This window comes from Chionomys nivalis, chromosome 2 (genome assembly GCF_950005125.1).
Source record: "Chionomys nivalis chromosome 2, mChiNiv1.1, whole genome shotgun sequence".
In the NCBI taxonomy this organism is placed as follows: domain Eukaryota; kingdom Metazoa; phylum Chordata; class Mammalia; order Rodentia; family Cricetidae; genus Chionomys; species Chionomys nivalis.
In genome coordinates, this window is record NC_080087.1 from 116772210 (window position 1) to 116794842 (window position 22633).

At 45.3% G+C, this 22633-nt stretch overlaps 1 protein-coding gene across 3 annotated transcripts in view; it reads left to right on the forward strand.

Annotated features, from left to right (window-relative positions):
- Serpine2 (serpin family E member 2) overlaps window positions 1-22633 on the forward strand; it is a 61068-nt gene that overhangs the window by 33274 nt on the left and 5161 nt on the right. For all 3 annotated transcript variants that reach the window (XM_057761539.1, XM_057761540.1, XM_057761538.1), the window contains 6 exons: window positions 380-660; window positions 4503-4730; window positions 10143-10340; window positions 19020-19218; window positions 20598-20698; window positions 22253-22339. In XM_057761539.1, the coding sequence (XP_057617522.1) occupies window positions 402-660; window positions 4503-4730; window positions 10143-10340; window positions 19020-19218; window positions 20598-20698; window positions 22253-22339 (1072 nt within the window). In that variant the 5' untranslated portion in view covers window positions 380-401. The remainder of the gene's footprint in view (window positions 1-379; window positions 661-4502; window positions 4731-10142; window positions 10341-19019; window positions 19219-20597; window positions 20699-22252; window positions 22340-22633) is intronic.

Sequence of the window (22633 nt, forward strand, 5' to 3'; positions counted from 1 at the left end):
CTGAAGTTATCTAATAGCTTGCTGGTTTATTTTCTCCTTGCCTCTCTAGAAAGACACTCTGGTTTACAGGTATCTGTCTGACACTTAACAAAAGGGCTTGGCACATGGAAGACCCTTGGAAATCACGCTTACATGACTGACAGAGTTGCAAGAGTTAAATATTGACTTTAGCCTAGTGCCTGGTGCATACTAAGTACCCAGCTGATGGAAATTCACTGCTGTCCAGTCCTGTTTGTCCAAACTCCATGCATGTGACGCTCCGCACAGGATTTCGTTATCATGAGTGCAGGAAATCAGATGGAGTTCAGAGTATTCGCACCTTTGTGTTCACGAAAGAGTGATATATTTCTGGTTTTTTTTTTTTTTCTTTTTCTTTTAGGCTGTCCTTGTTGGAAGGCACCATGAATTGGCATTTTCCCTTCTTCGTCTTGACCACAGTGACTTTGTCTTCTGTGTACTCCCAGTTCAACTCTCTGTCTCTGGAGGAGCTAGGCTCTGACACGGGGATCCAGGTTTTCAATCAGATCATCAAGTCACGGCCTCAGGAAAACATTGTCGTCTCCCCACATGGGATCGCATCCATCCTGGGCATGCTGCAGCTGGGGGCCGATGGCAGGACGAAGAAACAGCTCACAACGGTGATGAGATACAGTGTAAACGGTTCGTGTGAGCTCCCTCCATTCATGATGCCTCGCTGTCAGCCCTGCATGTGGAGGGTTATGGGTTGGTCTCTGCTTAATCTGAGAAGCAGCACAGCCCAGGGAAGCCATGCGGTGCCATCTGGAGCATGGGGGCAGGGTCTTCTAAAGGAAAGTTGACACCTCCAAAGTTAGGAACTGCACTTCTTTTGCTGTTGGGTTTGTGTTACTCTGTCTACCAGCACTACTGTCTTCTCCTAAGGGAAATCTTTTGTGGTCTAAGTAAAACATGTCCACGTTAGAGACAGGCAGTGTGGGGACTTTGTGATGGTGACAGGGTGATGGTCGTCTACATGACTGCTAAAAGTGCACAGAACCGCTAACATACACATGTGTGCATGTGCACCAAGCATGTATGAAAGATGGGTTGTCAGAATGAGTTCTGTAGACCGTGCTGATGAGTTTCCCAATATGGTCACCATGCCCTTAGAGAAAACTGCACGAAGGCCACAAGGCATGCCCCTTTTCTATTTTTGTTTTAACTTTCGAAAATTAATTTTTGTGGGGGTAGCATGCATGAGTTCATGTGCGTGTGGATACAGAAGCGTGCGGAGACTGGAAATGCATGTTGGTGTTTTCCTCCATCCTGTTCCTTTTTCTTTAAGATATAGTCTCTCACTGAACCTGAAGTTCAGTGGTTTAGGAAGACGAGCTGAGCAGTGAGTCTTGGGGAATTACCTCCATCCACTGCCCCAATGCTAGGATCATAGCCGTATACCATCACACTGGTGGATTTTACATAGAGGGCTAAGGGTCCAAACTCAGATTCTCATGTTTGTGCGGCAAGTACTTTACTGATGAAGCCATCTCTCCAGCCTACCCCATCTGCTGATTTGAAGCCACTTATAAATCTGAAGTAAGAAGCTAAATGTCTTTTAAGAAAAAATGCCCAGCCATGTTCCAGCCGCTGGGCCTGAGAACTAACGTGCTTGTAATGATAGCAAATAAACCTGGAGATGTAACCCAGTGCTGGGGGTGGGGGCATGCCTACCATGTACAGAGCCATATACAAGTGGGTTTGATAATTATTTCCACAAAAGGACAAACAAAAAACAAAAGAAATTAACTACAAATACAGGTAAAAGTTGGTGAGCAGGGCTTAGTATTATTGGAAGAAAAGTTGGTTTTGAATTACCTGCTTAGCCGCAGGAACCCATGTCTACAGGCAGTGTTTCCCTGTAGGGGTAGGTCTCCCTTTCCACAACCGTAACACCTGAGGAAACAGGATTGTCTCTGAGCTTTTCTTTGCTGCCCTGCACACTAAGTGTGAACAAGTCATGTTTTATATCGAGGTGACAATTACCTCATGGGAAGGTGAGGGAGCTTTTTCACCACTTTCTTCCCTGCCTCTTCTAGCTGTGAGGTTCTAAGACTACCTTGGTTCCTGTTGGCAAGCGAGCTGGATTAGCAGAGGAAGGATGCTTTTCCTTTCTCGCTGCGCCTGCTTCCTTTGGGTTTTCAGTGCGACCCTCATATGGGAGGATCATATGTTGGGAGCCCAATATGCCCAGTGCTGTCCCCTGTTGACAGAGGGGTAAACTTTGCTTGGTTTTGCATTTTGCCCACCTGTTAGATGTGAGGAAAGGGTAGGTGAATTCCTGGAACACACTGTCCTGTCTCTGGCTGGGAAGTTCAGGGTTGTTGGTGATTTCTACCGCCTTTGTGAGTCACTGCTTAGATTTACGGCCTTTCTTGCTGCCATCCAGGTCCTGTCAGCCAGCATAGTTCCAAAATAGCAACTGGGATTGTGTCTTGTTGTTTTGGTTTGGTTTGGTTTGGTTTGAATGCTGATCTGCTACAGTTTTAGCTCGGCATCTTCATGATGTTGGCCTGTTTGGCTACCCATCTACCCCTACGATTTCTCCCTCCAGAATTGCCAGCAGTCCTGTGGAGAATGTCATGTCAGGGTTCGTGATATACTTACACATGCTGGAGGCCTTCTTTGGGGCTCAAACTCTGAGGATTCCTCCCAGTGATGCTCCCAGAGGAAGACACAAGATTGCTTGAGGAAAGGGAAGATGCGCTCCAATCTTTTCTCTCGAGAAGTTTATTGATTCCTTGTATTCATTGCTGAAGAAAAATATCCTGGGGAAAAAAAAAGTCAGCAAAGGCAGGATTTCTCTCAGCTCACAATTTGGAGGAAAGCTCTGGCAGCAGGAGCCAGAGGCAGCTGGTCATGCTGTCTCCCTAGTCAGGCAATAAAGAAAGAGAAACCTAGAACCAGGGTCCCTTTCTCCTGTTTTATTATGTCTGGACCCTGACTCAGAGAATGGTGTTTCCTAGATGTAGACTGAGTCTCACCACCTTAATTAACCCTGTCGGGAAACTACAGACATGCCCAGAGGTTTTTTGTGTGATGTTAGATCCTGCCATGTTGGCAATTACTTATCACAGCCAGGGACTGTACATCTAGAGGTAAGCAGGGTCATAGTGCCAGGGTGGCACTTAGCCTGAGAGATGACTTTCGGCCTCCAAAGCCTGCCGTTCGCCATACAGTGGTTTCCTCCATAGCATGATGGTAAGGTGGGCCAAGGTTCCAATGCTCCACCCATGATGTAAAGCTCTCCTTGTGGATAGGGGGATATCCCAGTCCCGGCATTCATGAAATCTAAGAAGATGCTCATTCAGAATAACATCAACCCTCAAGTGCTGCCAAGGTGACTCTGGAAGGATGCTTTAGGACAATATGATTTTGAAAAGACATCAGGTGATTAAGGCAGTCCTGTAATTCAGCTCCCTGTGGAAAACCATCTCACATCCTTATGACATATTTTTTTTTCTCTTTTTTCATGCCCCCAAACTAAATGGAGCGTAAATGAATGGCTCGTGTAAAATAAAGCTTATGTTGCCATAAAATTAATTTCTTTACTTTCCAAGCTCAATATCAAGTAAAAATCACAGTGTTCTGGTTGGCGGCGCATGGCAATTTGTTATAGTCATCCTAATGCTTATTTTATTCATCTTCTGTTCTTCAAATAGGAAAAAAAAATCACATTGTTGAAACCTTGGCAAGAAAGGAAATAGTGCTAAGACTGTTAGGCAGGGAAGTCTGAATGAGAAAGCTTCCTGCAGTTCATTTCTTCCATGGCTGACATTCCCAGAGTAGATCATTCATGCTGTCTACAAGGAGAACATCATAGTATACTTGGTACAGGGGTAATTGTCTCACAAGAACGTCTGTGGTCTAATGCTGTCCGTGTGTCCAGAGACAGAGGCCCCTTACATGGCAGACTTAGTCTCTTGTGACTCCTGTCCTGCTTCTTCTTCTATGCTGTGGTACAAATGATAAGGTTTTTGAAGTGTGTATTTGTGTGTGTGTGTGTGTGTGTGTGTTATGTCTACTTGCACATATGAGTTTAAGAACATACATGTGTGTCCATGTGAAGATTATAAGTTGCTTCAGGCAGGGTCTCTCTTGAACCCAAAGCTTTCCAAATTGGCTTATCTAGCCAGCCAGTTCTCCTTAGGGACTCTCCTCTCTCCATCTCTTTCTGAGGGCTGGAATTGTACGTGGACTCCCACGTCTGCCCAGCATTTATGTGGGTACTGGGAATCTGAATGCCACTCCTCATGGCTTGCAGGACAAGCACTTGACCTGCTGAGCCATCTTCATGGAGCCTTGTTTTTTGAACAGCATCTTGCTTTGTAGCCTGGGCTGTCTTTAGTTTAAACTCTTGATAATCCTCTTGCTTTAGCCTCTCATTTCCTGGGATGACAGTTCTCGGCCACTATGCCCAACAAGAATTTTTTAAAATATGTAAATTATCGTGAAAATATTGCCATGTTTTCTGATTTCTCCTTCAGGAGTTGGTAAAGTACTGAAGAAGATCAACAAGGCTATAGTCTCCAAGAAGAATAAAGACATCGTGACTGTGGCCAATGCTGTGTTTGTCAAGAATGGCTTTAAAATGGAAGTGCCCTTTGCAGCCAGGAACAAAGAGGTGTTCCAGTGTGCGGTGCAGAACGTGAACTTCCAGGACCCAGTCTCTGCCAGTGATTCCATCAATTTTTGGGTGAAAAACGAAACCAGGGGTGAGTGGCTCTCCTGTTTCCTGTAGATGCACATTTTGTGAAGGAAAGAGTGGAGACTCAGAGATGTTCGCTTTAGTCTTAAAGACCAGTGGCAGGCTCTGACCCACCTACCTCTTTCTTCTCCACGGGCCAGCTCTCAGTCTGCCTGCCTCCCCCTCCTCAGTCTGCCACTGCTCACTGTCTAGGGTTTTCCTCCTGCAGGGTGGGCAGCAGAAAAGAAGACAGCCCTCCCCCTCTCTCCTTTGCCTGCCATACCTAGCCTTCAGAACCCATACCCATGGGTTTGCCGGGTTTCCTTGTTTGTCTTTGTCTGTTTTTGCACCCACTGTTCCCTTGGCCTGGAACAGCCTTCTTAAGCTTTGGCTTTGTGTCTCCTGTGACCCCAGCCTCATCCGCCATTGCCAGTGCCCCCCACTGGCTTTGTTTGGCTTGTGATTACACCGCTTTGAACCCATTCATTATGGCATTTTTCAACATTGCATAATGACTGCTTGTTTAGATGTCTCTTCTCATTAAACGGAGTTTTCCAGTGACAGTGTTTCAAACCTGCCGACTTGTAATCTGGAAGTCCCAGAGACATTCACAAGGAGCTTGAGGCCTACCACAATGAAGCGAAGCTGTTCTGATTGCATTTCTGATAAAAAAAAAAAATAACCTGATGAAAAGCAATTTAGGGAAGAAAGGGTTTATTTCGGCTCACAATACCAGATTCCAGCCCATCACTGCTGGGAAGTACGGCCAGAGTTTAAAGCAAATAGTCACATCACGTCTACATTCATGTGCAGAGAGAAATAAACGCATGCGCACGCATACTCAGTACTCAGCTAGTGTCTCTCCTCCCGCACTGCCCGGGATGCAAAATCAGGAAATAGTACTGATCACTTTCACGCTGGGTCTTGCTGCATCAGTTAACGCTGCCAAGACGGGCCTTTCTTGATTCATTCTTTCCAGGCAATTCTAGGTTTAACAGTTTTAACCCTCACAGATGCTAAGACTGGAAATGTGCTTGTGGAGTTAGTCATAAAAGAAGCAGGTAAACCCAGTCTTTGGGGAGAAGCTTCTCAGAACCTAGTCCCTAGTGCACCTGAACTGGGATTACCCAGGGACGTGTTAGAGTACTGTTCCCTAGCCCCTGACTTAATGGGAAAGAATTTCTGAGGGAGGGGCAAGGTACCTCCAGTCAGGCACCATAGCCCATCATCCTACTTACACATGTGAAAAACATGGTCATCTCAGAGGAGCTAATGAAGAGGGGGAAGAACGATGTGCAGGGAGTGGAGGAGAACCAGGAACTTTCTCAATTACTCTGCAATCCGGAGACCTCTCCCGAAACCATGCTGCTATTGGAAGAATAATAGTGTGTATGCCCAGGGCTCGTCTGGAGATGCTGGATCTTGTACGTCTGGTGGAAGCAGTTTGCAATGGATGACTCTTGGTCCTGATGGTGGCTATGTGACATCATGTCACTGTACTCTGTGGTCTTCTTTACCCGTAAAAAGATAATGTTGCATCTTGGTGTATCATCTGATGGAGTCCCTAACCGCCTGTGCTGGGAACCTCAAGCAGGGTTTCTCAGTTCTATGAGACCCAGCTCCTTCTGTAAGTTTGTACATTTGCTTATTGGCAGTGTTCCTCATGGAGCACAGGGTTTTACACCGTGCGGAACAAGCCCTCAACCAATTGGCTATATCCTTAGCCTTCAACTCCCTCCTTCCAGCTTGAAATGAAATCCATAGATACTATACATATAATTAGATGTATAATAATATCTAGATTATATATCATAGATAATACTATATATATATATATATTCCCATTGCACACATAAACAGATTTTTATTAAAAATTAAGCAGTAATATAAGGGAAAACAAAAGGAATTTATAGTCATGGGTTTGGGTTCAAATGCACATGAATACATGACACATTTTTTTATTTTGATATTTCTGCCAGATTCTCAGGATAAGTGTGAACTGATGAAAGTAGACCAAGTCAGGTACGTTAAACCATGACACAAGGAACCACAAGCTGTCACCATTGCTGATGCAATTTAAAAACAAAAACAAGGCAAACCGACAGAAGACGTTTTATGTGTCTCATAGTTATAGTAATCCCAAACAGGCTGTTTCCCAGGCTTTCCTGCCATAACAACAAACAGGCCTATCTTTCACTTCTTGTCATTAGCAATTATCATGACGTAATTGAAATTCAGTGAACCACATGGGGCTTAGGGAAGAGAGACTCCCAGCTCTTAGTCACTGCTGTCATCATTACCTGATGCAATTTTTCAAAATAATGGTGCAAAATTCCTGGTAAATTTCCAAACTTGTCTCAAAGCAAACAAAATGGAAATACTTAAAAGCAGGAGCTAAAAAGATGGCTTGGCGCTTAAGAGCACTTGCTACTCTTGTAGAGGACCAGAGTTCAGTGCCCAGCAACATGTTGGATGGCTCACAACTGCCTCTGACTTCAGGTCCAGGGGAATTCAACAACCGCCGGCTACCACAGGTACCCACACTCGTGCGCATACCCAAACAGAGACGTTCACATATAGACATAGTTAAAAATAGTACACGTAAATCTTTTATTATTTTTTTTAAGAGAGCACATCATTCTGCATTGTGTGGGACTATTTTGAGCACCACAGAACATGTGACATGCCTGGCTACTGCCAGCTCAACCAAAAACACACCCACAGCTCTGCAGACAAGCAGCCTCTGTCCCCAGACTGCTCAGCTCATCCGAGGAGAAGCATCTCCTGCAGAGAGAGCTATCGTCATGGTGCTTTGCTCATCCTGGGATAGGTCTGATTTGGAGGCCTCTGCAGCCTCAGCCTTTTCCTGTCCCAAAGGCTTCTCTCATCCTCCCATCACACAACCCCCACCCATGCAGCAGCCTGGGAAGCTTCCCAGCCTGTTACTAGCTATGTAGCCCCTGCTCACTCTGGCCACCACATATATGACCCAGAACCTGCAGGCTCCGTTATTTCTCAGTCTGCCCCTTACAAGTTCCGTTCTGCTACATATGAGTCAGCTGTGTGACTTTAGTAAAACGTCTTGACCTCCCCGAGGCCCAGCTCCTGATTTGCAGAATGTTGGTGTATTTGTGATAACTGCCTGAGCTACAGTTCCATGAAAGCTTTTTGAGGATATGAGTGATAACCCAGGAAGTACTGAGTACAGGGCCTGGCCCTTCAGGAAGTGTGAGCCGTTTTCACAGTAGCTAGCTCAGTTAAGATGAAGTATCATGTATCCCAGGTTGGCGTTGAACTCATTGTCCAGCAGAGGCTTGCCTTGAACTCTTGATTCTTCTGCTTCCACTTCCTGGGTTCCAGGATTACAGTCATAATATATCAGTGTAAAACGATCTGACGTTTCTCCTGCTTATGGAGCCCTGACGATGTTTCTGAGAAAGGCATGGTAAAATCCTTGCAGTGATGTAATGCATGGTGCATTTGGGGGGAGTCAGACTCATTCAGCTTGGCTAGAATAAATACCATCATGGTGGCTGCTGGCACTAACCCTCAGACTCTGGAAAGTGAGGGACAAGGTGGGGAGGAGGGACACAGGGCATGGGTTCTAACAGAAAGATGGATTCAGCCGAGTCATGTTCTCTACAAAGGGCAGAAACAGCATCCAGAGCACCAGGCATTGGCTCCAAGGAGTGCTGTTGGAGGAGCCTGTTTGCAAGCTTGCACTGAACTGAATGATTGATTGGCTTTTATAGCCTGTAGTTTTCTTCCAGGACCAGGCTTGGGTGGTGTTGGTGCCCCCTTGTGGAAGGAAGAATACTGAAGACACCACATGTTAAGTACCAGAAACCTCCCCTGTGCTATTTACCAGTTTCCAAGGTTTTCCTAGACAAATAGAATTCCTCTTTCTTGAGTTTCATTTTAAGAGTCATGAAAGTCTCTGCTTAAATTAGCCACCTGGCCTCCGTGGAAGCTGTTGGTTTTACTGTCACCATTTCAGATATCATAGCTTGAATGTATACTATGTGTTGCTATATGTATGAATTAAAATCAAGCAAATTAAATTTTAATAGTGTTGGGTATAAGGAACTCCTATTTAATATACACATACACCTTATACCCCTCTCTTTTTTTGGCTTTTTAAGACAGGGTTTCTCTATGTAGCTCTGGCTATCCCGGAACTTGCTCTGTAGACCAGACTGGTCTCAAACTCACAGAGATCTGCCTGCCTCTGCTTCCCGAGTGCTGGGATTAAAGGTGTGCACCACTGCAGCCCAGCCTACACCGTACTTTTAAACCTTCTAAAACCAAGCAAAAAGGAACCTGGACATCACTCCTCCAACACTCTGAAGTGAGAAGAACCTATCTGTTCCTTCGCTTCTAATGTGAGCGTTTTGGCTTACGCTCATCCTGGCACAAGAACACTTGCCTTCGAAGTCATTTCCTGCAGGCTAACCCCATTTCTTCTCGTCTCTGTACCCCTGGAGCCTAGCTCAATGCCTAGCCCTTAAATGGGGACATGGTATTCAGTTTCAGTTCTTGGGGTCATTGTCTCTGAAGTCTTAGAAGACATGAAGTTTAGCTTTGACGTTTTACAGGCTGGATTGTTTACTTTAATGGGGACTGCATGAACCTTTGCTTCAAACAAAGACAGGCAAAACTGGTTATCTCATGAACACCAAGGACACTTGTCAGCAGCCGTGTGACAGTTGTCAGTGAAAACATCTGAAACAATTCATAATTAAACATAGCTTGTTCTAGATGCATAAAAATGTTCTAAAATGAAAGATTTACAGAACTAGTTGTGATTTCTTGAGCTGAGGCTTGGTAAACTCTTTAACTAGTAACAGTCTTTTAGAGTCATTTTAATTTTTTAGTTTTATTTGAAATTTTTTTAATTTGAGCGAGAAAAATTAGTTTTAAAAAAAAAGTGTGCTTTTGAAATCCAGTTGAGAGCCAGGCGGTGGTGGCGTATGTCTTTAATCCCAGCACTTTGAAGGAGGCAGAGGCAGGTGGGGCAGATCTCTGTGAGTTCAAAGCCAACCTGAGCTACAAAGCGAGTTTCAGGACAGCCAGAGCTGTTACACAGAGAAACCCTGTCTTGGAAAACAAAAAACAAACAAACAAAAAGGAAACCAATTAAGGAGCTGTTGATGTAGTTCAGCTGGTAGAATGCTTGCTCAGTTCCGTTTCCCATGCCACATACGCTGGGCATGATGTCCCACAAAGAAATCACACCACCACTTGGGAGGTAGAGGTAGAAGAGTCAGAAGTGCGGTTATTCTCAGCTGCATAGAGAGTTTAGGCCACAGGAGATCAGAATATCTGATTTAAGTCTTTAAAAAAAAAATGTTTTTTTCACTCTCATCTCTGCTGCTAGCTGCCATTTACCCTCAAAGTGGTTTCCCATGCTGATATTTTCCCTTGTTCTTGGACTTCACAGGCATGATTGACAACCTGCTTTCCCCAAATCTGATCGATGGCACCCTCACCAGACTGGTCCTTGTCAATGCAGTGTATTTCAAGGGTTTGTGGAAATCCAGGTTTCAACCCGAGAGCACAAAGAAACGAACCTTTGTGGCAGGTGATGGAAAACCCTACCAGGTGCCCATGCTGGCCCAACTCTCCGTGTTCCGTTCTGGTGAGTGCGTGTTGGGTGACGTCTATTCTGGAATGTGCTGGAAGCAAAGTCAAGGCTCTTTGATGCTCTCTATTCAAGAGCAGATCTTTGTTAGGGGGAAAAGCTGAGGGGTGGCTCACAGCTGAAATGTCAATACTCCACAGATCCCCCCCCCCCTTTTATTGGTTTTTCGAGACAGGGTTTCTCTGTGTAGCCCTGCCTGTCCTAGAACTCATTCTGTAGACCAGGCTAATCTCATAGAAATCCGCCTACCTCTGCCTCCCGAGTGCTAGAATTAAAGGTGCGCGCCACCCCCGCCAGGCAAGGCAAGATTTTGTGAAGCACATAAGTCTTTGTACCGTGCAAAACAATTATGTATCAACATGTCACATGTGTGGGCTTCTGGATTGAAAGTGTAGGATGAAAGAAACTAACAAAACCAATATAAATGAACATTAAACATATGAAGCAATCTATCAAATCACCCTTAACAAACATATTACTAAATAAAAATTACATTTCGTTTTCACTCCTCACATTATCAAAAATTAGGAAGGCTAATCAAATCCACTATGGCTACTGCCTGGGGTTGGTAGCATTATTGGTAGTGGGGATCTGTAAACCAGAGGACTTTCTGTAAACCAGAGGACTTTCTCTATGTCATTAGCCCAGTAGCCCCCCCTCCAGAGAACTTACTACCTGAAGATAATCCCACACATAGAAACCTGGTACAAAGCTGCATTCAGAGACCCGGGTTCTGTATCTGTGGATTTAACCTACCTCAGATGGAAAATATTTAAAAAGAAAAATTAACTGCATATCAAACACACAGAGATATGTTTTCTTGTCAGTGCCCCTAATAATATGATGACGTAACTATTCATGTTGCGTTAAGTTTGGTAAGTCACAGACGATTTAATATAAGTATATATATGGGATATATATAGGTATTCGAGAAGACCACATTTAGTATGAGGGAGATCAGCATGCTAAACCCCGTGAATTCTGAAGCGTGGCTGTGCCCTGGAACACAGGTGGTAATTAGACTTAGCACTACATAAAAAGAAAGATTATGCAGTGTGTATCAGATTGCGCAGTGTGTATCAGATTGCGCAGTGTGTATCAGATTTCAGAAGGCAGGTTAAAAAAAACAGCAGATGCCATAATGAACCATGCTCACATAAATACTTTCTGTGCATTCGTCTGTACAGGTGTGTCTTGGAGAATGTTCAGGAAACTGTTCACAGTGGTGGGATTTCACATCGATTTCCTCACTTGAAGTTGAAACTTCCTGTGTATGGATGTGTGCGTGTCGGTGTGGTGTATGGGTGTGTAGGTGTGTTCATACCTGTGGATGTCAGAGGAGGACGTGGAAGGTTGGGGGTCGTACCTCGTCATTCTCCATTTCATTCTTTTGAGACAGAATCTCTCATTGTGCCTGTGAGTAACAGCCGAAAAGCTCCAACCACCCTCCTGTCTCCCAGGTTTATGTGGCTGCTGGGGATTGGAACTTAGGTCCCCATGTTTGCCTACCAAGCTTCCTTCCTCCTCTCTCCAGCCCCTGAACTTTCTTCTTAAGGAGCATGTATCGTCAACCTTATAGATAGAGGAAAAAGTCTACTATGTGTGCCATCATTTCCACAGCACAGATAACCACGACTGATTATTTTTTTACAATTCACTTCATTGGAGCATTCTTGATCCATTAAATCTCCTCTTCCTGTCTGTATGACAGGCTTCAAGTGTCTGGTCTATACTGGGCCCCCTGGGTGCCAAATACCCCCTCTTTTCCTTTTCTATCATTCCTTTTAAAAAAGAATTTATTTGTTTTTGTTTTTGTTCTCTCTGTGTATTCCTGTGTACGGATGCCCTGAGAAGCCAGAAAAGGGGATCTGATGCTCTGGAGCTGGAGTTAGAGGCAGTTATGAGCCACCCAACCTGGGTGCATGCTGGGAACTGTCAACACTCGTCCTCTATGAGGGCCGGACACACTCTGAACCACTGAGCCATCTCTCCAGCCTCCAGATGTTCCCTTTTCGTTCACAGTCACTGTCACATCCACACAGATGGCCCTGTCGCCGGCTGTCTGCTGTACAAGTTAAGTCACGGCTCCTGCGTGTCACTGTCAGAACGCTTTCTGTCTTGTCAGATGCTGGTCAGGCTTCTAGGAATGCATTTTCCAGATTTGCTAGTCAATAAATGTTCACGGAAAAATATTAGATACTTACAACAGCACAGGTCGTTCATCCCAAGTATCCAAACATAGTGAATAGCTCTTTTTGCCTGAACGTCATTTCAATCACACTAATCTCGGGCTGTGCTGTTCAAGCTCACCACTGGGATGCTGGCAGCACCCCCAGTGCATATCCAGACAGAAATGTTTTATTTTAAATGGATCCTTATACAATCCTCATTCTATTAAAAACGAAACAGAAGGTTAAAATGCAAGGATTCTTTCAGTAGTCCTCTGGGTGATTCAGACATGTAACTTTTTTCTTTTCCTCTGTGTAACAACCCTGGATGTCCCGGAATTTGCTTTGTAGGCCAGGTTGGCCTCAAACTTACAGATAGCCTCCTGCCTCTGCCTCCCAAGTGCTGGGATTAAAGACATGCACCACCACTACCCTGCTGACATTCAATTTTTTATGGGAATGTAGCCTGCTCTTCTTGAGTATATAGTCTGTTACCAGAGAGAAATGCTTGGAGGCCTCTTCTGAGTTCAGAACTCATTTGTCCAAGAACATACATGTGTACTTTGCCTCGGTATACACAAATACATCTCTTTGTGGTGCTGAGGATGGATCCCAGGGCCTTGGGCAGGCTAGACAAACTCTCTATTTCTGCACTGCATCCTCGATATAAATGCATTTTTATCAGTTCACTTAGAGTGGAGAGAGAGGAGACGGGGGCTGGGGGAAGGGAAATGACTAGGAGAATGTAGATCTGCCTGCCTTGATCGACCCACTCTCTCCTTCTCCACCTCCTTCCATCCTGTCTGCAGCGGGGCTGCCTTTTTGGACTCTCCTTCTCCCTGGCTTCCTATGGGAGTGATCAGTGTAGACCTAACTGGTGACTGATGAGGGAAGGGAGAAGAGCGAGGACATTAACTTCCCAATCTCTCCCCACAATGACACCAAGGCTGCAGCCTCCTTCCCCCCAAAAGTCCCCGCTCCTTCCAGAGGGGCATGATCTGGAGCTCATTCTCTGTGCCCTGAGGCTGGGAATGGTGACCAGTGTCTGTAACCACCCATAGCAGTTTCTCTGTTCTCCCCACGCTTTATATAATGTCTTCATTAAGCTCTGTGTAGATACCCCCCTAGCCTGATGGCGTGTCTGCTTCCTGTTCACTGGGATGCTGTACCTAGCGCGGAACAGGGTATGTAAGTGTTCTTGCCCCTACCGCATTTCCCTGCAAGTCTGGACAGCGAGCAGCATGGGCCCAACTCTTCTTTCCCTCCTTTCTGTGCCCATCATTGTGTCTACCTGGAATCCCAGCTTGGAGTCTGGCTCCTTTCTGGAGTGTGTGATGTAAGAGTGTCATACGTTCTCTAGTTTCACACTTGGCTACCAAAGCAGCTTGTCCGGGTGTGACAGGCTTATATTCCTGGGCCTGTGAGGAGGGTCCAGTGGCCACAGTGGCTCCAAGCAAGCATTCATTTTCATGACTACAGACCTCTTAGCCTGTTGGCCATTTCTGCCAATATCCTCACCCTCTGCCAACGCGCCCAGCCAGGACTCAAGAGGCTGCTGTACCCAAACCCACATGACTTGCAGGATCTCCTGTTGGGCCTCAGCCAAGTCTTGGTTCCCCTTGCTGAAACACTGCCATTCAGAGGATCTGCCTTCTTTACTTCTCGGCATCTCTAGGGAGACCCACTTGGCAACATCAGGGTGAGGAGGGTGGAGACTAGAAAGAGGGGGGGACAGTGCTTCTGACTTGTGCCTCCTAAGGATAGAGTTCCACTTAAGAAGAGCTGTAAGTACTGTTTAGGGGAAGGACATACAGGCTCTCACTGCAAAGCCAGCTGCCACATATATAAAGCAGGAAAATAATGCGGTCCTCTAATCCCACTTCCTAGGATAAACCCCTTTTAAGCTCCAGGTATCTAATTTTTGACCTATTCTATAAATACGTAAGAATGTATTTGAAGCCTTTTTGCATGCATAGGATCACAGTGCAATGTTTATCCCACAATCTGTTTTATTCCTTAGCTACTATAGTCATGGAACTGTTTTTTCATCAATTTGTTAGGATTTACAAGATTGTTTTTTTAGCTGCACATTTTTTTATATTATAAACTTGCATAATATTTTGTGGCTAGTTGGTTGCTTTTTTTTGCTCTAATAACTAACACAGCAGTCAGTGTTCCTTAGCATAAATGTGTAAAAGCTTTTAGCGCTATTCCTAGAGGAAATTCGCTTTAAATAGGAGTTGTTGATCAGAGTTCTTATAGATGCTCAGCTTAAATGCTTGAATTTATACTGTAAAGACATTATCCTGGAAAAAAAAACACACACACAACAAATAACCAGACTTCCTTGTATGTGTATGTGTGCAATGCTCATATGTATGCAGGTTATCTAGGACTGAAGCCAGAGGTCTCCATTGGGGTATATTCCACAATCACTCTCCACCTTATTTTTTGAGGCAGTGTCTCTCACAGAACCTGATGCTCACCGATTCAGCTAGGCTGGCTGACCATGGAACCTCCAGCATGGCCACAGAACCTGTCCCTGCTTCCCCAGAGCTAGAATTACGAGTTTGCCACCCTATCTGCATTTTTATAGGGATACCGGGAATTGAACTTGTGTCCTCATGCTTGTGTGCAGGTGCTTTACCAACTGAGATGCCTCCAGTCCCCCATCTCTAGTCTCCTTTCTTCTCTGTCTGCAGCTCATACTTACCCACCAATACTACTTCCCCTTTGCTGTCTGCTAAGCTGTGGTTCCCAAGACTAGGTGGATTCTTGCTCTGGCAAGCTCTCCGCCACAGCGCCTTTTCTGACTCACCCAGTTGCTTATGCCTCATTTCTTCTATATCAGCTGTCCTCAGGCCTGCCCTGAACTCTAGTCTGTAATGTAGACGGCCATCCTCAGAGGATCGATTTGTTGTTTCCAAACACATTCTTCAAGTACATTCTCTATTCAAGTGGGTCAGGAAATTCACTTTGACGGGTAGCCAAGGGTCATTACAGGGACAGCCATCTCTCATGCTTGCCTGATAGCATTTCAAGTATTCTCCTTGATTTTACAGACCATAAAGCATTTGTAGCATTTCAATGAGTTGAGTTGTGTCCTTCCTTGTAGGACTTGCCATGGGAACCAGAGTCCTAAAGGGCCCTTCTAGCATGAAAGCCCTCGCTGTAAATGCATCTTCTAAGCAAACTCTCCAGTCTTCACATTCCTCATACTTGACTCTTGACTATGACATCATTCCTCTCAGAGAAAGGGCTTCCTTGTTTCTTTTCGGAGTGAGGGACCCGCTTCATGTATTCTACAGAAGAGCTTGTGGTGTATTCGGCAGATGTTGAGTTTTACACAGTTTAGGGAAGCTCTTTGAAGGGAAGATCTGTGGGACAGCTAGAGACCCTGTGTCCTGACCCCAGCTTTCCTGTATGGTTTGTCCTCCTGGATATGTGTCACACCCATTGGCACTGTGTGGTTCCCCATGGTAGCTCAGCTTTGTGTCTAAACTGAGGAGTAACCCATCGTTCCAGAAGTGAGGCAGCCGGGCATCCTCATGGCTGCACTTTGTAATTCCTTTATCTGGCTGACAGAGAAGTATCTTGCACTTGAGGTCAGCCTGGAATCTATAGCAAGATCTCGTTTCAAAAATTTCCCAGACGCCACTCCCTTCAGTATGAAAGTCTGCACTACGTGCCTGATTGTGCTGCATGTGTGTGTACGTCGTCTTGATGAATTCTGCTGAAGTCATTGGCTGAGTGAGCTGTCCAGATTGGCTGTGAATCCAGGTTCTCTGTGTTCTCAGTCTCACATCTGGCCTCTGTAAAAAGGCGATAGGTCTGGGATGTAGTGCCTGGGATGGGAGAGAGAGCAGAGGTGTCCGTCCATCTGCCCACTTCTCCAGCTAAGAAGTAGAGCATGGGTATGGACAGATGCAGCCCACCCAGCTGACACTGCTCACCCAGTCCTGGGGTCAGATGCATCGATAGAAAAGGTCAAAACATCCAGCAGATGTGTGTCTACATAGAGTGGTTAATGTGTGCTGGTTTTACTGGTCAGTAATGGCGTCAGTACCCAGCCAAGGTTGGGTTAACCTGTGAGCCGCTTACTTCCCCCCACCCACATGTACCCTCGTTCACACTTCTCATCATTCATAGCTTTAATCCTCCTTAGCCGAATTACACACACTTCTGTAGCAATTAATCTCTCCAGGTCTTTGTTTTCTACCCCCAGAGCAATAATTTAGTAACCACTTCCCACATTTCACAGTTTCTGAAAATTAGCTCCACTAGAGCTGAAGGTTTGATGTTTTCCTCAGGGATTAAAAGGACTCATTAGGAGGTGGGTATTTTTCTCAGTTTCTCGTTGATTTTTCAGTTTCCACTGAGACCGTTTTATCACTCCAGCTAGAAGTAAAGAGGAAGAATACTAACTTTGATTGGTGGGTAGTCCCAAGCCAGAATCCAGGCTGGCTTGTGCTTACAGCAGTTCCAATCTAAGTCAGGCCACACTGGATTTCAAGGCTTGCTACAGCCTAATGTCACCTGTGGTTGGGGAGGACGAGAGATTCCCCCAGGCCCTGGACAATTCTGTTGTCCTATGGTGTCAGCTATTCAAGCACCTTCGGCTGCTTATATTTTACAGAAGAGTGCTTGTGACAGAACAAAGCTTGCTCCATCTCTTGGCTGTCCTCTCTCTTTGACCTTCTCTCCTCCTTCTCTGGGGGTGCCCCTGTCCAAAGTTCCTCACCTCAAAAGCTATGATTGGCCAACGTCACCCACCAAGAAAGGTCCAGTGAAAAGTCTCAGGTGCTCGCTTCCTCTTTTTTTTAATGTTGCACTTCATTTAGAGGAGGGCCCCATGGGCACCCTGCTAACTCGTATGTGTATTATCTTTTCTCATTTTATCATCCCAGCACCTTGCAAGGTCCATACTGTAATTATCTGACATTTCTGTCTGTGTAGAGAGGTGGTACAGGGAGGCCATGTCACCTCAACAGGCTCGCAGAGTTCATCTTTAATAAAGATCTTAGAAATCCCCCCCCATCAATCTAGAAATGCCAGCAGGGACCTTCTTTTTTTTATTTATTAAAATTTTCCACCTCCTCCCCACCTCCCATTTCCCTCCCACTCCCCCACTCTCCCTCCCTCTCCAGTCCTAAGAGCAGTCAGGGTTCCCTGCCCCATGGGAAGTCCAAGGTCCTCCCCCCTCCATCCAGGTCTAGGAAGGTGAGCATCCAAACAAACCAGGCTCCCACAAAGCCAGTACATGCAATAGGATCAAAACCCAGTGCCATTGTCCTTGGCTTCTCAGTCAGCCCTCATTGATAGCCACCTTCAGAGAGTCCAGTTTGATCACATGCTCCATCAGTCCCAGTCCAGATGGCCTTGGTGAGCTCCCATTAGATCAGCCCCACCATCTCAGTGGGTGGGTACACCCCTCGTGGTCCTGACTTCCTTGTTCATGTTCTCCCTCCTTCTGCTCCTCATTTGGACCTTGGGAGCTCAGTCCAGTGCTCCAATGTGGGTCTCTGTCTCTATCTCCATCGCCAGATGAAGGTTCTATGGTGATATGCAAGATATTCATCAGTATGGCTATGGGACAAGGCCAGTTCAGGCACCCTCTCTTCTGCTGCCCAAGGAACAAGCTGGGGACATCTCCTTGGACCTGGGAACCCCTCTAGAGTCAAGTCTCTTGCCAACCCTAAAATGGCTCCCTTAATTAAGATATCTTCTTCCCCAGCAGGGACCTTCTGACTGCTCAGTTGTACTATGCAGTTGCTGTTATCGTCTGTTGTCTGTGGCTGTATTAGTTACTTTGCTTGTTGCTGTGAGAAAGTACCTGAAGATGGCAGCTAAGGGAACGTAGGGCTTATTTTGGCTCACGGTGTGAGGGTGTCGTCCATTATTGGGGGACATTAATGGTAGCAGTGGTATGAGGCAGCTGGTCATCCTGTCTCTGCCCTTGAGACATAGAAATGAAACCTGGTGCCCAGCTAGCTTGCTCCTTTTTTCCTTTAAAATGGGTAACTATGGAAAATAATGGGAATGGTAATTGGCTTCACTATATATATAGAAATGGTTTTGCTGGATCTTGCCTATCCCATCATATTGTGCACCTTAAACATAATGCACGGTGTTTTCTAAAACAAAGTGAAGTGTAAAAAAAATTCAAAAGTAACTTTAATTTATTCTTTTACCGTTAAAGGTCAACCCCTTACAAAGCACTGTGTGGCGAGTACCTAATGATCTACTTACATTCTATTCAGCGGAATGAAAGTGAGTTTAGCGATGCCCAGAGGCATTCTGTCTAGACTGAAGACCGAGAATTCTGCACCAGGGAAGAAAGAAGTCATTGTCCTTATCTTTGTCCTTCTGAGGGAGCTATTTGTAGCAAAGGGAGCTTTGCGGACTGAATTGCTGTCTCTCCTCTGCAGCTTCCCTGGTGACCACCAGCCACTTGTGTCCCGTCTGGCAGTCATTAAGCGTACACTACATCTGCCTCTGATTTCTTTAGGGTCGACCAGCACCCCAAATGGCTTATGGTACAACTTCATTGAGCTGCCCTACCATGGTGAAAGCATCAGCATGCTGATCGCCCTGCCCACTGAGAGCTCCACCCCACTCTCAGCCATCATCCCCCACATCAGTACCAAGACCATAGATAGCTGGATGAACACCATGGTACCCAAGAGGATGCAGCTGGTTCTGCCTAAGTAAGTGTCCCTTCCCTTAAAAGAAAGGATGCACTGCTCAAGGGACAACTGTCATATTACATAGTAGAAACAGGGAGCTAAGATGGTTTGTTTGTACAGAGTGTGGGGGATAACCCGGCTATGTTTTCTGAAAGCTTTCTCTGAGTTCCTGCCGTGCCTGTTCGTGGTGGGATAAAGAGGATACTAAATGCAAGTAAGCAGGCTTGACCTTAGAACGTCCCCACGAGTGCAAATCCATGAATCTGTCACAATTTCTAACATAACTCTTTCCATTCGGAGAATTGAAAAGCACACACGTAACTTCATGTAACATGGATGCTCACACAGTAGTCTGAGGAGCTTGGAGAGATTGCCACTGATAGTCCAGGTATCAGCTAGATGCTACTAAAGCATAAGATCAGTTAAGTTCTTTGCATCCATATTTAAGGCAGCTTTTCTTTTATACACCCAAAGTAAATTATAGGTGGAATTTCTAATGTTACGGCTCGAGGCTAGGGGAGAAGCAGCCCCAGTTCTTGGTGCATCCTAATTCCCGACATTTCAAAGGTCATTTTTTTTCCAGTATGTGGAGGGAGTGATGTAATTTGTCTCCTTTGTGAAGTTTTCATCCTTACCAGCTTTTTCACTGCCCAGAGGGTCTAACCACAGCTCGGTGGGAGTAGAAAACTCTAATGGCTTTAATTCTCCAGGCACTGAGTTAAGTAATCAAGAGTAGTACTTAGACACACAAGCACTAGACCTCTTTCCTCCCAAGGGTGCTGGAGTGGTAGCTCTCCACAATTAAGAGTGCTTACTGCTCTTACAGAGGACCTGGATTTGGTCTCTGGCACCCATGTGGTAGCACACAAGTCTAGTTCCAGAGGATCTGGTGCCCTCTTCTGGCTTCTTTGGTACTGTGTGTACATGTGGTGCACATAAATACATGCAGACAAAATACTTATACATCGATAAAATAAAAATAAATGCTTCTTAAATGTTAAATACATCCTAGCCACTCTTAGAGTCGCTGAATAACATTTAACCATATATCTGGTACAGAGTACCTGTCCCACGTGGACACCATGCTCATTGTGAATGAATAGAGGATGTGTTATCTACTTAGCTGTACCACGTGGGCGCCATACTCATTGTGAATGAATAGAGGATGTGTTATCTACTTAACTGTACCACATGGACGGCCATGCTCATTGTGAATGAGTAGGGGAAGTGTTGTCTACTTACCTGGCATTTAAATATTGAGTTAAGAAGTCAGGCTGCTATTTGGAATGGTGTTCTATGTCTTCCTTGGAACATCTGTTTGTAAATAAATGCTGATTTTGTCATGTTTGAATCATTTAGAGCATTTTTTATTCTCCCCCACACTTTCTGTTTTCATGTAGGTTCACAGCTGTGGCACAGACAGATCTGAAGGAGCCACTGAAAGCTCTTGGCATCACTGAGATGTTTGAGCCATTGAAGGCAAATTTTGCAAAAATCACAAGTATGTCGAGTTTAACTTACTTAAACTTCAAGAAAATCTTGCAGGTCCTTATTTGCTTAAAAAGAAAATCAAAATCAGGAGTGTGTTGCCCTAAACCTGTGCAAATTTTAATTTCATGCATTGCCAAAGGATGCTGTTGACTGTAAACCTGTCAATCAGCATTTATCATTTACTCCTGCGTTTCATGTGAGGCCCGAAGGACCATGAGATTAAGGACTTCTACATTTATTGTCTGACTGCTGAACAATATCTGTAATCCCAAACCTCATAGTTTGCCTCTTAATTACGACTTAGACTTAGTTGGTCTTTATTTTCTAATGCAAACTTTTCCCTTGGGTTTGAAAGTGCACACACACACAGTCTCCCTCCCTCCCTCCCTCCCTCCCTCCCTCCCTCCCTCCCTCCCTCCCTCCCTCCCTCCCTCCCTCCCTCCCTCTCTCTCTCTCTCTCTCTCTCTCTCTCTCTCTCTCTCTCTCTCTCTCTCTCTCTCTCTCTCTCTCCTGCATTGATCTTCCCACTCCCTTTCATTCCTAGTCCCCTGCCCAGAACATTAGCATCACCTGGGACTATGTTAAAAATGCGTCTTTTGGGTCTGATCCAGACCTCCTGAATCACAACCTTTATTTCAATGCGATCCTTTGGCCTAATAAAGTTTGAGAAGCACTTCTTGAGAAGCACTCACAGGATCCATCACCTGTTAGAGTCTAAATGTCAAGCAGGAGGACCAGGGACCTGATCTCCTTATGCTGTTCTCTTGACCCTTGTAGTTGACCTGAGTCACATAAACATGCATCTAGTCGCAGCTAGCCATATTAGAGCTGGGTGTTTATGCAGACAATGCAAACCCAGGTGACCTCCCGAGGGGAAAAAATCCCTTTGCTCCCTTCATCCAGACCCATATCCCATCAGGTTCATGTTGACTCGAGTTGGTGCCACCCACTGGCTGGGAATTATTTGTTGTTGGGCTGTGGTGAGAAGGAAATGAGGACCCTCACTGGAGGGTCCCCAAGACACAGCTGCAGTTCTGTGCCTGGCCCTTCCCGGGACTCCCTTTCTCCTACTGCTGTGCTGGTGGATGGTAATGGGCTAGGAAAGCCAGCACTTCCCTGCAGCTAACTAACCACGTGACTAGGGGCAGCTTTCTTAACCTGTGAGCCTCAGCTTCCCCATCTGCAATCCTTCCTAAGATGGATAATTTGTAATTGGATAATGCCCTTGTCTTTCTTCTTCAGGAAAAAAAAATGGCATTTCACAAATCTCTATTCTTTGCATTCTTAAAATTAGTAATGGCCTGAGTCGAAATGATTGAAGGTGCTAAAACACATGGGGTCTGGGAATCCCTCCCAGAAGTAACAATTACAAGTCATTTAGCAAAAATTGAAATCCACCTCAAGTGACAGCCACCTAATACCCTTAATCTATAGGATGGTCAGAGGTTACTTTGGACCCTTTTTTTACACAAACTGAGAGTTACCATGACTTTGAGGTTACTCCTGATGCTGTAGATGGCATGCTCATCAAACAAATGCTGATTTTGTGTTTTTCTGGGAACAGGGTCAGAAAGCCTTCATGTCTCCCACATCTTGCAAAAAGCAAAAATTGAAGTCAGTGAAGATGGAACCAAAGCTTCAGCAGCAACAAGTAAGTGCTTGGTCACATGGCAAGGCCACTTCCAGTAGGAAAGCAGACATGCTCCAGTTCACTCGTCAGTTTAGCAAACTTCTAGGGAGCCTCGTTTCCAGCTGAGCACCGGGGAGGTAAGGAGGGGGGAGCTGACCCTTGGGAGACAGCAATGAGTATGGGTAGATGAAGTATTTCATGATGATGATGATGATGATGAGTATGGGTGGATGAAGTATTTCATCATGATGTTGATGATGATGATGACCCTTGGGAGACAGCAATGAGTATGGGTAGATGAAGTATTTCATCATG